The sequence below is a fragment of the Calonectris borealis genome, chromosome W (assembly GCF_964195595.1).
Source record: "Calonectris borealis chromosome W, bCalBor7.hap1.2, whole genome shotgun sequence".
NCBI lineage: Eukaryota > Metazoa > Chordata > Aves > Procellariiformes > Procellariidae > Calonectris > Calonectris borealis.
In genome coordinates, this window is record NC_134351.1 from 26,210,984 (window position 1) to 26,225,362 (window position 14,379).

General features: G+C 55.4%; 1 protein-coding gene across 1 annotated transcript; it reads left to right on the top strand.

Annotated features, from left to right (window-relative positions):
• The first annotated feature begins 5,215 nt into the window (after positions 1 to 5,215).
• LOC142075023 (sigma non-opioid intracellular receptor 1-like) lies at positions 5,216 to 9,842 on the top strand. Its single transcript, XM_075136013.1, is given in 5 exon segments — positions 5,216 to 5,729; positions 5,732 to 5,824; positions 7,255 to 7,455; positions 7,987 to 8,076; positions 9,532 to 9,842. Coding segments are annotated over 5 exon segments (1,209 nt in total).
• Positions 9,843 to 14,379: the final 4,537 nt, after the last annotated feature.

The following is a 14,379-nucleotide window of genomic DNA, read 5'->3' on the forward strand; positions in this document are numbered from 1 at the left end:
TGTTAACAACAGTATAAGGCAAAGGGTTGCTAAAGAGCAATTGTAGTTTTAGAGTCTCTGAAGCGATAGCAGAATAGGGAAGCAGGCTGAGGAATGTAACTATCAGTAGATTAGGTAACGGAATGCAGGCGGGGAAAGCGTTCGTGTGGACACCTGCTTTCGACCAATCTGTGTATATTAAGATTCGTGTGCTTGCTGACTGTAAACCAGTAGAGGATTCGTAGGTGCGTGTGTTAGTGTGGCTGGCTTATAAAAGTAGCGCAGTATTTTGAAATAAACGAGAATGACCATACCCATATTGGGACTCATCATTACTCCGGGATCGCCTCCCACTCCGACCCCTGGTCACTCCGACAGGAGACATGGCTGTTATTTTGTTGATCACATCCATTGGGATCTGACGATGTCCATCTTGCCATTTTATTCCTAAAAAATGGATCTCCTGTGCAGGTCCCTTGACCTTATTTGTTTTATGGCAAAACCGACCTTCAGAAGGATTTGGACTATTCTCTCCCCTTTCTCAAAAACTTCCTCTGCTGTGTTGCCCCATACAATGATGTCATCAATGTATTGCAGGTGTTCTGGAGCCTCACCCTGTTCCAGTGAGGTGTGGATCAGTCCATGGCAAATGGTAGGGCTGTGTTTCCACCCCTGGGGCAGTCGCTTCCAGGTGTACTGGACGCCCCTCCAAGTGAAAGCAAACTGTGGCCTGCACTCTGCTGCCAAAGGGATTGAGAAGAACGCATTAGCGATATCGTTGTGGCGTACCACTTGGCTGCCTTTGACTCCAGTTCATATTGGAGTTCTAGCATGTCCGGCACGGCAGCACTCAACGGCGGCGTGACTTCGTTCAGGCCACGGTAGTCTACTGTTAGTCTCCACTCTCCATTGGACTTTCGCACTGGCCATATGGGACTGTTAAAGGGTGAGCGAGTCTTGCTGATCACTCCTTGGCACTCCAGTCGACGGATCAGCTTATGGATGGGAATCAGGGAGTCTCGGTTGGTGCGATATTGTGGCCGGTGCACTGTTGTGGTAGCGATCGGCACCTGTTGTTCCTCGACCCTCAGCAATCCCACAACAAAAGGGTCCTCTGAGAGACTGGGTGTTGTGGTTTAATCCAGCAGGCAGCCAAACACCACGCAGCCGCTCGCTCAGTCCCCCCACCAAAGTGGGATGGGGGGGAGAATCGGAACAAAACATAAAGTAAAATTCATGAATTAAGATAAAGACAGTTTCATAGAACAGAAAAAGAAATAATAATACTAAAAATAATAATAATAATAGAATATAAAAAGTGAGTGATGCACAATGCAATTGCTCACCACCCGCGCTGACCGATAACCAAGTAGCGATCGCTACTTCCTGGATCACGCCTACCATTCATATACTGAGCATGACGTCACATGGTATGGAATACCCCATTAGCCAGCTGGGCTGGCTGTCCTGATTATGTTCCCTCCCATTTTGTGTACCTAGCTCAGTCAGTAGGCATGGGAGATGTCCTTGGACTAGGAGGGCACTTAGCAACAACTGAAAACATCAGCGTGTTATCAACGTTCTTCTCATACTAAATCCAAAACACAGCACTAGGAAGAAATTTAACCCTATCCCAGCCGAAACCAGGACACCGGGCAAGGCGGACAGCTGTTTAATTTAATCTGGCTCCAAGGCAGCTATACCAAAAGCCCACCGATACCCTTTTGGGTCCTTGAAATACCCTCTCCTGAGGTAGTCTAGGCCAAGGATGCACGGAGCCTCTGAGCCAGTCATAATAGGGTGCTTTTGCCACTCATTCCCAGTTAGGCTCACTTCGGCCTCCAATACAGTTAACTCTTGGGATCCCCCTGTCACTTGTTGTGGTTTAACCCGGCAGGCAGCTAAATACCACACAGCCACTCGCTCACTCCCCCCAGCCAAAGTGGGATGTGGGGGGAGAATCGGGAAAAAAAATTAAAATTCATGGATTGAGATAAAGACAGTTTAATACAACAGAAAAAGAAATAACAAAAACAGCAACAACAATAATAATAATAATAGAATATACAAAGTGAGTGATGTACAATACAATTGCTCACCACCTGCTGACCAATAACCAAGTAGCAATTGCTACTTCCTGGACCACGCCTCTTATTTATATACTGAGCATGACATCATATGGTATGGAATACCCCGTTGGCCAGCTAGGCCAGCTGTCCCAGCTATGCTCCCTCCCAGCCTCTGAAGAGTCCTTGACTAGCGTAAACACCACTTAGCAACAACCAAAACATCAGTGTGTTATCAACATTATTCTCATACTAAATCCAAAACATAGCACTATACCAACTACTAGGGAGAAAATTAACTCTATCCTGGCCAAAACCAGGACACACTCCAGAAATACAGATGGGTTCTGCCCCTTTATAACTTGATGGCATTAGGGTACACTGTGCACCGGTGTCTACTAGAACCTTATACACCTGTGGGTCTGATGTGCCAGGCCATCGAATCCACACAGTCCAGTAAACCCGGTTGTCCCTTTCCTCCACCTGGCTGGAGGCAGGGCCCCTCTAGTCCTGGTCATCATATTCGCTACCCACTTCTTGTAAGTACAAATCAGAAGTCCCTTTATTAAGTTCGGAAGTGGAATCAGCCCTTCTACTCTGTCTGGGGAACTGCTCCCTGGAGACTGGAGCAGCAGTTTTCTTGAAGAACCCCCTTTTGTGGTTGTTTTTCCTTGCAACTCACGTACCCGTGCCTGTAGGACTGAGGTAGGTTTTCCATCGCACTTCCTCATGTCCTCTCCGTGGTCACGCAGGTAAAACCACAGGGTGACCCGGGGTGTGTACCCACGATGTCTCCTCTCTTGAGCAGAGAGACGCCTGCTCCTAATGGCTGAGATACTGGCCCGTACAGGTTGAGAATAGGACATATCCTCTTTGAGTTGCTGGACCTCCCGAGACAGTTTCTCCACAGCAGAGACACAGGCCCGTAGGGAGGAAGAGAGACTTTCTTCATATTGCCAGAGTTGGCCAGCCAGTTCATCCACTGTTTGTTCCTCTCCATCTTTCCAGGTCATTATTGCCAATGAGTTTGCATGTGACGCTGGTGCGCTCCGTACAAACTTCCGCCACATGGGTCGGGTGCATTTGACTTCATCTGGGTCTTTGGATAACTGCTCGTTGTTCAGGTCATCATAAATCACTTCCAGCATGGCTAATTCCCTCAGGTACTGGATACCTCTCTCCATGGTGGTCCACTTGCCTGGGTGGCATATAACATCTTCCTTGAAGGGATACCTTTCCTTCACGCCTGACAGGAGTCGCCTCCAGAGGCTGAGGACTTGTGCCCCTTGTCCAATCGCTTTGTCAATGCCCCCTTCCCTAGAAAGGGATCCCAGCTGCTTGGCTTCTTTCCCCTCTAATTGCAGGCTACTGGCCCCATTATCCCAGCACCGGAGCAGCCAGGTGACAATGTGCTCGCCTGGAGGAGGACTGAAATCTTTTTGCCTATCTCGTAGCTCACTCAGGGATAGGCATCGGGTGGTTACCATCTCATTTATGGCTTCTGCCTCTTCCTCCTCCTGTTCTCCTGATGGCCCTGGTTCATCTTCATCCCTTACTAAACGAGCTGATTTTCTTGTGCATTTTCTTTTTTTTAGGGGCGACTGATACTGGCATGGGTTGGTTCTCTGTCGCAGGGGGGCGGAGTAGCCACCGTGCCTGCCATGGGGGTTGGGGTATTCACAGTGCCTGCCGTGGGGGGTGGGGTAGCCACAGGGCCTGTTTTGTCATCACATCCGGAGACCTTTTCTTCCCCTTGAGGGTTCTGAATCGTGTTGAACAGGCCTCGGTAGGCATGGGCCAGGCCCCAGAACGTTGCAGTAATCTGGGTCTCTCTGGAATTGCCAGGGTGACAGCATAGTTCTTCCAAATATTCTACTAGTTTTTCAGGATTCTGCACTTGTTCAGGGGTGAAGTTCGAAAACACTGGGGGTGCCCACCGTCCCAGGCATTTGCCCATGCTATCCCACTCACCCTGCCACTCATAACTATCCAGCCTTGGGGCAGATCTCTGGATGACATTCTTAAATTGCTTATTAACCTTGGACAACACCGAAACAATATTCCCAAGGAATACCAACAGATGCATCTTAACTACCCAGGGATGTTCAAGGTACTGAGAAGTTATTTTAACGAAGGAGAAAACATCATAGAGGAAGGTAGTGAAGGTGCCATTCTCTATTTCCTCCCTAAAAAACCTCTCAGAGGAAGAAGTATAATTGCTAATGGTCTCCATGAGGTGGTACCCGAAATACAGAAACGGCTTCATTACAAATCCCAAATACCAAATAACCCCCAATGCCAGTGCTTTAATAACAAACCTTCCAGGCAAAACATCACTAATCTCTGCAGAGCACAGCAGACTGCAAAACCCGACACCAATCTTTAACAGGTACAGCAAAAACAAGAGCATGGTGCAGATCACATAAATTAATATCGAGAACAGATGAATCAAAATTGTGACCGGCAACTGTTAACAGATATAAATTCCTTAATACGCACTAGTTAATCTGTTGTTATCTCAACCCTTCGTGCCCCATGTTGGGCGCCAAAAAAGGACTGTCGTGGTTTAACCCCAGCTGGCAACTAAACCCCACGCAGCTGCTCGCTCACCCCCCTCCTCCAGTAGGATGGGGTAGAGAATCAGGAGGGCACAAGTAGGAAAACTCCCGGGTTGAGATAAAAACAGTTTAATAATGGAAATAAAACAAAGTAGAACAGTAATAATAACAATGAGAACAGCAACAATAACAGAATATACAAAGCAGGCAATGCACAATGCAACTGCTCACCACCCGCCGACCGCGTGTCACGAACGGGGTGAGAGCCCCCCTCCCCTAGTTTTTATGCTGAGCATGACGTCACATGGTATAGAATACCCCACTGGCCAGCTGGGTTGACCGCCCCGGCTCTGCTCCTCCACCCCCAGCTTCCCCTGCACTTGGCAGAGCATGGGAAGCGAAAAAGTCCCCGGTGCAAGTACTACCCAGCAACAACCAAAGCATCAATGGGCCATCAATGCTCCTCTCATACCAAACCCAAAACACAGCACACACCCCCAGCTACTGGGAAGAAGTTAACTCTGTCCCAGCCGGAACCAGGACAGGGGAGAGAGGAGCAGGGCGTCAGGGAGGGAGGGACGCTGCCCGCGGGCCGGGCATCCCCCACCCACCATGCCCCCTCCTCGGGTAACACTACACCCCATTTTATGCCCCCAGCCCCCCCCCCCCCCCAGCTTCACCCCTTCCTCCCTGTCCCAGTCCGGCGGGGGTTCCCCGCTGCCACCCCCCGGGCAGGAAGGGTCCCCGCAGCCCCCGCTTCCCGGGGCGCGGCTGGGCTGGGTTCTGCCGGGGGTCCGTAGGGAGGCAGCCCCGGCCGTACCACTGGCGCGGAAGCGGCCGCCCCCCACTTCCTCCTCCCCCACCGGCGGCTCCATACCGCGGCCGTCCCGAAAGCCCCGGCGACAGCACCAGCATCGCCCTGCGGGACCGGCCCCTTACAGCCGCCTCCGCTGCCGCTCCGCCCCGCCCCGCTGGCGCAGGGCCGCCCGCGGCCGGGCATGGCGTGGCCGCGGCGGGGGCGGTCCCGCTCCCCGTCCCCTTGCCGGCGGGGTGGAGCGGCGGCGGGCGGCATGGGGGCGGCGCGCGCTGCGACAGGCGCTGCGGGCCGGGCTGGCTCTGGGCGCGCTGGGCTGGTGCTGCAGGGACTGCGGGGCTGGCTGACCTCCAAGCGGTACGAGTTGACGCCCGCCGAGATCGCCCAGCTCGCCCGGCACCACGCGGGTACGCGCCGCCCGTGGGGACGGGGCCTGCGGGGGGAACGGGACCGAGGAGGGATGGGGACGAGGAGGGATGGGGACGAGGAGGGGGGGCAGCGGCCTGGGCTGGGGAAGGAACCCGTAGCGGGGACGCGGGATCGAGGAGGTTCCGGTACAGGGGGGCCGGGATCACAGGGGGAATGGGACTGGGGTCAGGGAGGGGCCGGGGGGCTGGGACTGGGGCAGCAGGACCGGTATCGGGAAAGGATCAGTAACGGTGAACTGGAATGGAGGACTGGGGTAGGGTAATGGGACTGGAATGAAGGTGGTATAGGGACTGGGGCAGCAGCATCACCCAGCCCTGTTGGGTCTGAACCCGGCGTTAAGGCGGCTCCCTTGGTGCTGGGGCTGGGCCAGGTCGAGGAACCAAGCCCCAGGTGGGTCGGGGCAGAACTGACCCCCCAACTAGGGCTGGAGGGGAGGGCTGGCCCCGTAGGGCGCAGGGTGTGTGGTCACAGCGGAGGGGCTGCATGTCACCAGGGCAGGGTCACTGTCACCTTGCTTGGGTCCCCCATATAGCCCAGCACCTGGGGTGAGCTGGAGTGCTCGGTGTTGCACATCCTCCATCACCATCCGGGGAGGCAGTGGGGCTGGGTCTGTGGCCACAGGGATGGAAGGCTGGAGAAAGGAGACATCTCCCCTAGGGAGACCCCTCAAAGGACATGCTGGTGAAGCCTTGGACAGTTGCAAATTATGTAAATAATGTGTAAGACAGTTATAAGCTTAAACAATATGTACTCTTAGGTTAATGTTCGTCACTACTTCTGAGGAGTGCGATGAATTGTCATTCTCTTATCAAGGATGTAGCTCTTCTGTTCCTCCCAAACCTTCCTGGAATACATCATCCTTAGTCCCTGAGATAAGCAGTGTCAAGATGACCTGAACATATAGAAAAGGCTGTATTTCAAAGACTGTTTTAATAAGACTTGAATGGTTGCCAGGGTCGTCCCTGATAAAGCAGCAAACCTGTGCCCTAAAACTGAACTTTGCTTCAAAATGAGGAGGGGGCACCTCCCCAAACAACCACCGATGACCACCAGAGACCCCCGCACAAGCGCAGAAGGGCTGGGAAGAATGCCAAGGAAGATAAGAAGTAACACTTACACAATCTCGTGAATGTGTATTAGTTAGGCATGGCTTTAGGCGTGGTTTTGCTAATTTTGTACTATAAAGGAGAGCCTGGAGTTTGTGGCGGTGTGCTTGATTTGTGGAAAATATCCACCCTGCACCCTGCGCAGAATAAAGCAATGTCTCCTCTCTAAACATGCTCGTTTGTGTGTTTTGAGGGCTTTGAATTGACAACACTGGGACCCTGTGGCTGGGGAGGGGATTCAAGGGGGGGGCCGGCAGGGCTTGCTCCGTGCCAGGGACTCACAGCGACCCTGGGTACTGCAGGGCTGGACCATGAGCTGGCTTTCTCCAAGATCATCATGGAGGTATGGAAGAAGCACCCAGGCTACATCCTGCCGAACAAGGACCTGCAGTGGGTGTTCATGAACACAGGCAGGTGGATGGGCTCCATGTGCCTCCTGCACGCCTTGCTCACCGAGTATGTGCTGCTCTTCGGGACAGCCGTTGACACTGGGGGCCACTCAGGTAAGCGGGGGACAGGGCTGGCGGGTGGGGGGTTTCTCTGAGCTCTTTCCACCCCGCTCATTCAGGTCCAGCTGCCCCGGCCATGGCGTGCCTGGGGCAGGGAGCCTGCTGCTCCGCTTCTGGATGGGAAGCACGATGCTGGAAAACACCCTCCGCATGGAGACCAGCCCCCGCGGTGTTCCGCAGCGCCTACAGGTCCCGGCGCGTGCTGTGCCATGCCATGCCACACGGCCAGGACTCTGCATCCAGCTGGCAGGTGATGGCAGGCATCACATCTCCCAGCACTTCATCAGGGAGCAAATGCCAAACATGCTGGAAACGATGGAGCTTAAGGACACTGAGCAGCCCAGGCTGTTGGGATGTGGCCGGTCACACAGGCAGCCTGGGTACCAGACCCATCCGTGCTCCTTGCTGTGTCGAGGCCCCGGGGCTGGCATCCTTCCCCCTGGAGGGCTGCTCTGTGGCTCAGACCTGGGTTCCTGAGCCATCCCTGGCAGGGATGAGCTGAGCCGGTGCTCTGTCCTCCCGCAGGTCGGTACTGGGCAGATATCTCTGACACCGTCATCTCGGGGACCTTCTGGCAGTGGAAGGAGGGGACCACCAGAAGTGAGATCTACTGTGGTGGGTTGACCCTGGCTGGATGCCAGGTGCCCACCAAAGCCGCTCTATCACTCCCCCTCCTCAGCTGGACAGGGGAGAGAAAATATAACAAAAGGCTCGTGGGTCGAGATAAGGACAGGGAGAGATCACTCACCAATTACCATCACGGACAAAACAGACTCGACTTGGGGAAATTAGTTTAATTTCCAATCAAATCGGAGTAGGATAATGAGAAATAAAACCAAATCTTAAAACACCTTCCTCCCACCCCTCCCTTCTTCCTGGGCTTAACTTCACTCCCGATTTTCTCTACCTTCTCCCCCCCGAGTGGTGCAGGGGGAAGGGGAATGGGGGTTGCAGTCAGTTCATCACACGTCTCTGCCGCTCCTTCCTCCTCACACTCTTCCCCTGCTCCAGCGTGGGGTCCCTCCTATGGGAGACAGTCCTCCACGAACTTCTCCAATGTGAGTCCTTCCCACGGGCTGCAGTTCTTCATGAACTGCTCCAGCATGGGTCCCTTCCATGAGGTGCAGTCCTTCAGGAACAGACTGCTCCAGTGTGGGTCTCCCACGGGGTCACAAGTCCTGCCAGCAAACCTGCTCCAGCGTGGGCTCCTCTCTCCACGGGGTCACAGGTCCTGCCAGGAGCCTGCTCCAGCACGTGCTTCCCACAGGGTCACAGCCTCCTATGGGCGCATCCACCTGCTCTGGCGTGGGGTCCTCCACAGGCTGCAGGTGGATATCTGCTCCACCGTGGACCTCCATGGGCTGCAGGGGGACAACCTGCCTCACCATGGTCTTCACCACAGGCTGCAGGGGAATCTCTGCTCTGGTGCCTGGAGCACCTCCTCCCCTTCCTTCTTCACTGACCTTGGTGTCTGCAGGATTGTTTCTCTCACATATTCTCACTCCTCTCTTCCGGCTGCAGTTGCGCAGTTTTTTCCCCCTTCTTAAATATGTTACCACAGAGGCGCTACCACCATTGCTGATTGGCTCGGCCTTGGCCAGCGGTGGGTCCGTCTTGGAGCCGGCTGGCATTGGCTCTGTCGGACATGGGGGAAGCTTCTAGCAGCTTCTCACAGAAGCCACCCCTGTAGCCCCCCCACTACCAAAACCTTGCCATGCAAACCCAATACATCTACTATCCAGGTAAGCACAGCAGCCACAGCACCCTGCGGGCTGTGTCCACGTCCTGGGACACAATTGCTCTGTGGGCTGGTCCTCTGCTGTCGCAGAGCCTCTTCCTTCCAGCTGGCAGAAGCCAAGATCTCAGGATGGGGCAGTTTGTGTCCCCTGGGGCACATCCCAACATCTCAGTGGGTGCCAGTAAGAGAAAAGTGAGCAAGACTGTGGAGGGGTTGCGGTGTGCAGACCGGGGTGCTCAGCCCCTCAGGTCCCGGTCCCACCCATATCTTTGGGAACGATGCGAGACAGTGGAAGCTGTGCTGGGAGCTGTGCTGGTCATGCATATTGGCAGGGGACACCATTGTGCACCAGGTGGGAGAGGCCAGGTCCGTGCAGTGGAGCGCAGGCACCTGGATGGTGGAATACAACTGGGACTTCATCCCCTCCATGCTCACCTTCGCTCTGGCAGACACCCTCTTCAGCGCTCAGGACTTTGTCACCCTCTTTTACACCCTGCGTGTCTACGCCAAGGGCCTGCTCCTGGAAGCCAATGCTGCCTTCAGCACCTTGGACTCACCAGGGCACCCTGCTGGGCACAGCTGGCTCCTCTCCTCCCAGCCTTCCTCCCCCTTCCTCCTTCTCCTCCCCAGGCCCAGGCTCTAGCAGAGGCAGCAGGAGACCCCCTGTGCCTCCCCCCAATTGCTCTGTACTTCCCCATGGGACAGCTGGGTGCCAGGACAGAGGGACTGTGGCAGTCACTGCAATGCAGACCACCAGTTCTCTTTACTACCTGCCTGTCCCGCGTTTCGAGCAGAGCCATGTCCTGCTTTTCCATCCCCCAAGGCTGGAGTCGCCTTGTGGGGTACGAACACCGCTGTGTGCCCCCGGCGTGCAGCGGGAGAGGGGCTGGGGCTGGCTGTCCCCGGGCTTCACGAAATTTCTGCAGCTCCCAAGACATCAGGAGGAGGATGCTGGCACGAGCCAGGCTTCACCGTGCCCCTCAGGGTAGGGTGCACAAGGTGAGCTGGGCCAGAGCACCCACTGTAAAGGTCAGCCGAGAGGTTCCTCGTCTCCCTGGCAGGCTGCCAGGTCTGTGGGCAGCACAGGGCACTGTGTCCAGCTGGCAGCATCTCCCGTGGCTCTGTCCCCGCTGACATGGGTTGGCACCACACAGTGTCCCCCTGGCACAGGGCGGGATCTGCGCTGGGATCCCCCAGCAGTGAGGGGATGACCAGCCTCTGTGCTGGAGGTCCCTCCTGGTCCCCTGCGTGTCATCTGCCCCAGGGGATGGCTGGGGCTGGAAGAGGGTCCCTTTCCCTGCTGTCCCCCTCCCTGCAGTCCCCCCCAAGGGGGAGAGCCACCGTCTGTTGCCTTAACCAAGAGCCTGTTCTGTGTGGCCTCTGGTCTATGCATATACCTAGAGTCTACGGGTGCCCAAACCTCTGTAGAATCATAGAATCATAGAATCATACAGGTTGGAAAAGACCTCTAAGATCATCGTGTCCAACCGTCAACCCAACACACCATGCCCACTACACCATGTCCCTAAGGGCCTCATCTACACGTCTTTTAAATACCTCCAGGGATGGTGACTCCACCACTTCCCTGGGCAGCCTGTTCCAAGGCCTGATCACTCTTTCAGTAAAGAAATTTTTCCTAATGTCTAATCTAAACCTCCCTTGGCGCAACTTGAGGCCATTTCCCCTTGTCCTATCGCTAGTTACTTGGCAGAAGAGACCAACACCCACCTCACTACAACCTCCTTTCACGTAGTTGTAGAGCACGATGAGGTCTCCCCTCAGCCTCCTCTTCTCCAGGCTAAACAACCCCAGTTCCCTCAGCCGCTCCTCATAAGGCTTGTGCTCCAGGCCCTTCACCAGCTTCGTTACCCTCCTCTGGACACGCTCCAGCACCTCCATGTCCTTCTTGTAGTGAGGGGCCCAAAGCTGAACACAGTATTCGAGGTGCGGCCTCACCAGTGCCGAGTACAGGGGCACGATCACCTCCCTACTCCTGCTGGCCACACTATTCCTGATACAGGCCAGGATGCCGTTGGCCTTCTTGGCCACCTGGGCACACTGCCGGCTCATGTTCAGCCGGCTGTCAATCATCACCCCCAGGTCCTTTTCCTCCTGGCAGCTTTCCAGCCACTCTTCCCCAAGCCTGTAGCGTTGCCTGGGGTTGTTGTGGCCGAAGTGCAGGACCCGGCACTTGGCCTTGTTGAACCTCATACAGTTGGCCTCAGCCCATCGATCCAGCCTGTCCAGGTCCCTCTGCAGAGCCTTCCTACCCTCGAGCAGATCAACACTCCCGCCCAACTTGGTGTCGTCTGCAAACTTACTGAGGGAGCACTCAATCCCCTTGTCCAGATCGTTGATAAAGATATTGAACAAGACCGGCCCCAGTACTGAGCCCTGGGGAACACCGCTCGTGACCAGCCGCCAACTGGATTTAACTCCGTTGACCACAACTCTCTGGGCTCGGCCGTCCAGCCAGTTTTTTACCCAGTGAAGAGTGTACCTGTCTAAGCCGTGATCCGCCAGCTTCTCTAGGAGAATGCTGTGGGAGACAGTGTCAAAGGCTTTACTGAAGTCCAGGTAGACCACATCCACAGCCTTTCCCTCATCCACTAGGCGGGTCACCTGGTCATAGAAGGAGATCAGGTTGGTCAAGCAGGACCTGCCTTCCATGAACCTGTGCTGGCTGGGCCTGATCCCCTGGTTGTCCCGGACATGGCTCGTGAGCGCCCTCAAAACCAACCACTCCATGATCTTCCCCGGCACCAAGGTTAGGCTGACCAGCCTGTAGTTCCCCGGATCCTCCTTCCAGCCCTTCTTATAGATCGGCATCACATTGGCGAGCCTCCAGTCGTCCGGGACTTCCCCAGTTAACCAGGACTGCTGGTAAATGATGGAGAGCGGCTCGGCAAGCTCCTCCGCCAGCTCCCTCAGTACCCTCGGGTGGATCCCATCCAGCCCCATACACTTGTGAAAGTCCAGGTGGCATAGCAGGTCGTTAACTGCTCCCTCTTGGATTATGGGGGGTTTATCCTGCTCGCTGTCCCTGTCTTCCAGCTCAGGGGGCTGAGTACCCTGAGGATAACTGCTCTGACTATTAAAGACTGAGGCAAAGAAGGCGTTGAGTACCTCAGCCTTTTCCTCATCCTTGGTGGCAACGTTCCCCCCCGCATCCAATAGAGGATGGAGATTCTCCTTGGCTCTCCTTTTGTCATTAATATACTTGTAAAAGCATTTTTTGTTGTCTCTCACGACAGTGGCCAGGTTGAGTTCTAGCCGGGCTTTTGCCTTTCTAATTTCTACTCTGCACGACCTAACGAGATCCCTGTACTCTTCCTGAGTTGCCTGCCCCTTCTTCCAAAGGTGATAAACTCTCCTTTTTTTCCTGAGTCCCAGCCAGAGGTCCCCATTCAGCCAGGCCGGTCGTCTTCCCCGCCCGTTATTCTTGCGGCACATGGGGACAGCCCGCTCCTGCGCCTTTAAGACTTCCTTCTTGAAGAACGTCCAGCCTTCCTGGACCCCTTTGCCCTTCAGGACTGTCTCCCAAGGGCCCCTCTCGACCAGTGTCCTGAGCAGGCTCAGGACGGGATCTCACCCCTCAAAACACTTCCCCTGGCTGTGAGACCCCCTGGGGATGGCCACCCTGCTCCGCTCCCGGTGCGGGGTCCTGGCCACCGAGGGAGTGCCGCGATTCCCTGGCTGAGCCTGGCTGCAGACCCCGCCCGCAGCCCCGTGACCAGACCCGGGCGGGCTCGCTGCTTGGTGGAGGGCTTTCGCCTCCACGCTGCTGCCAAACTAACGTGTGTGTCCCTGGCCACCAGGCTTGTAGCATGTCCCTCCTCCCACAACCTGGACTGTCCCCGTCCCGCCAACTGGCAGCCCCGCACACGGGCTACTTCTTAATTTGCCACCCGAAAAGAGATATCAGTAATAAAATTGTTCATCTCACCTGCTTGGATCCCTGGGAGAGTCTGTGGAGAGTGCTGAGCCCCTGCCATGGGGAACGGTGCTAGATCTGGCCGGCTCCAGGCTCAGCAGGGGTCCTGCTGGCAGCTGGAGACAGATGGGTGTCCCCAGGCAGCAGGCATCATCCTGCCCAGGGTCCTGGGAGCCAGGGGGTGCGGTGCTGGGCAGGATCAGGCCCGTCTCAGCTCCCGGGGACCGGCGGGAGATGGTGCTGTTACTCCTCTCTCCGCTGCAGTTGCTGGGGTCTGAAAGCCTGGGCTGGTGCCAGGGCCCTGCCTCCACAGGGAACCCGGGAGTCCCGGGGGGCTCCATCCTTTTAGGGGACGGTGCCGATGCTGGGTGTGCAGCCCTGGGGGTGGACAGACCCAGGCCTAGTGGGTTGGTGGTTCTTGAGAGGTTTACACAGATGCATGCACACAGACAGACACACACACACCCCTCCCAGTGTGAGAAGGGCACAGGAGGGAATCACAGGATCTATAGGCTCTGTGTGTGTATGTGTGTGTGTGTGCATGCTGGCAGGCAGATCGCGTGCACGTGTGTGTAGGTGCAAACAGGTTGGTTTTGTGTGTGTCTTGGTAGGGCAGTTAGGCATGTGTAGGTGTGTGCTTGCATATAGGTAGAACAGTTTGCAGGTGGGTGTAGGCAGGACAGGTGGGGGGGGTGCACATGTGTGTGCACACACGTGTATATAGGTAGAACAATTGGGCATCCGTCCATACGGTCAGAACAACTGCACACGTGTGAGTGCTTGGGCACATATGGGTAGGACATTTGTGTATGTGCATGTGTGTAAGGAGGAGAGTCGTGTGCATACGTGTGTGCACGTATGTGTGTGGGCATGCCGTGCCCATTCCCTGGGGTTTAGTGGGGCCCTGTTGAGGAACATGAGCAATCCCATGCTGGCCCGCACGGGAAGGTGCTAACTCAGCAGCTCGTATCAATACCGCTCCACTTACAGTGAAGGCCACGTAATGAAAATCCAATGGGCACGCTGGTGGGAGTAAATAAGTATGCCATTAAAATGAGAAAATCAAAGCTCTGGACAGGTCTTTTCTCTTGCCCATTGATTTCTTTTATTACGGAAATATTGCTGCTAAATAACATTAGTGTGAACAATCTCAGCAGTGTTTTCCATAGCGCCTGTGTCAATAACTCCATCATGGGCGGGGGATCCCCCCCAGCCTGGCCACATCCCCGTCCGGGCTAAGGGCTGC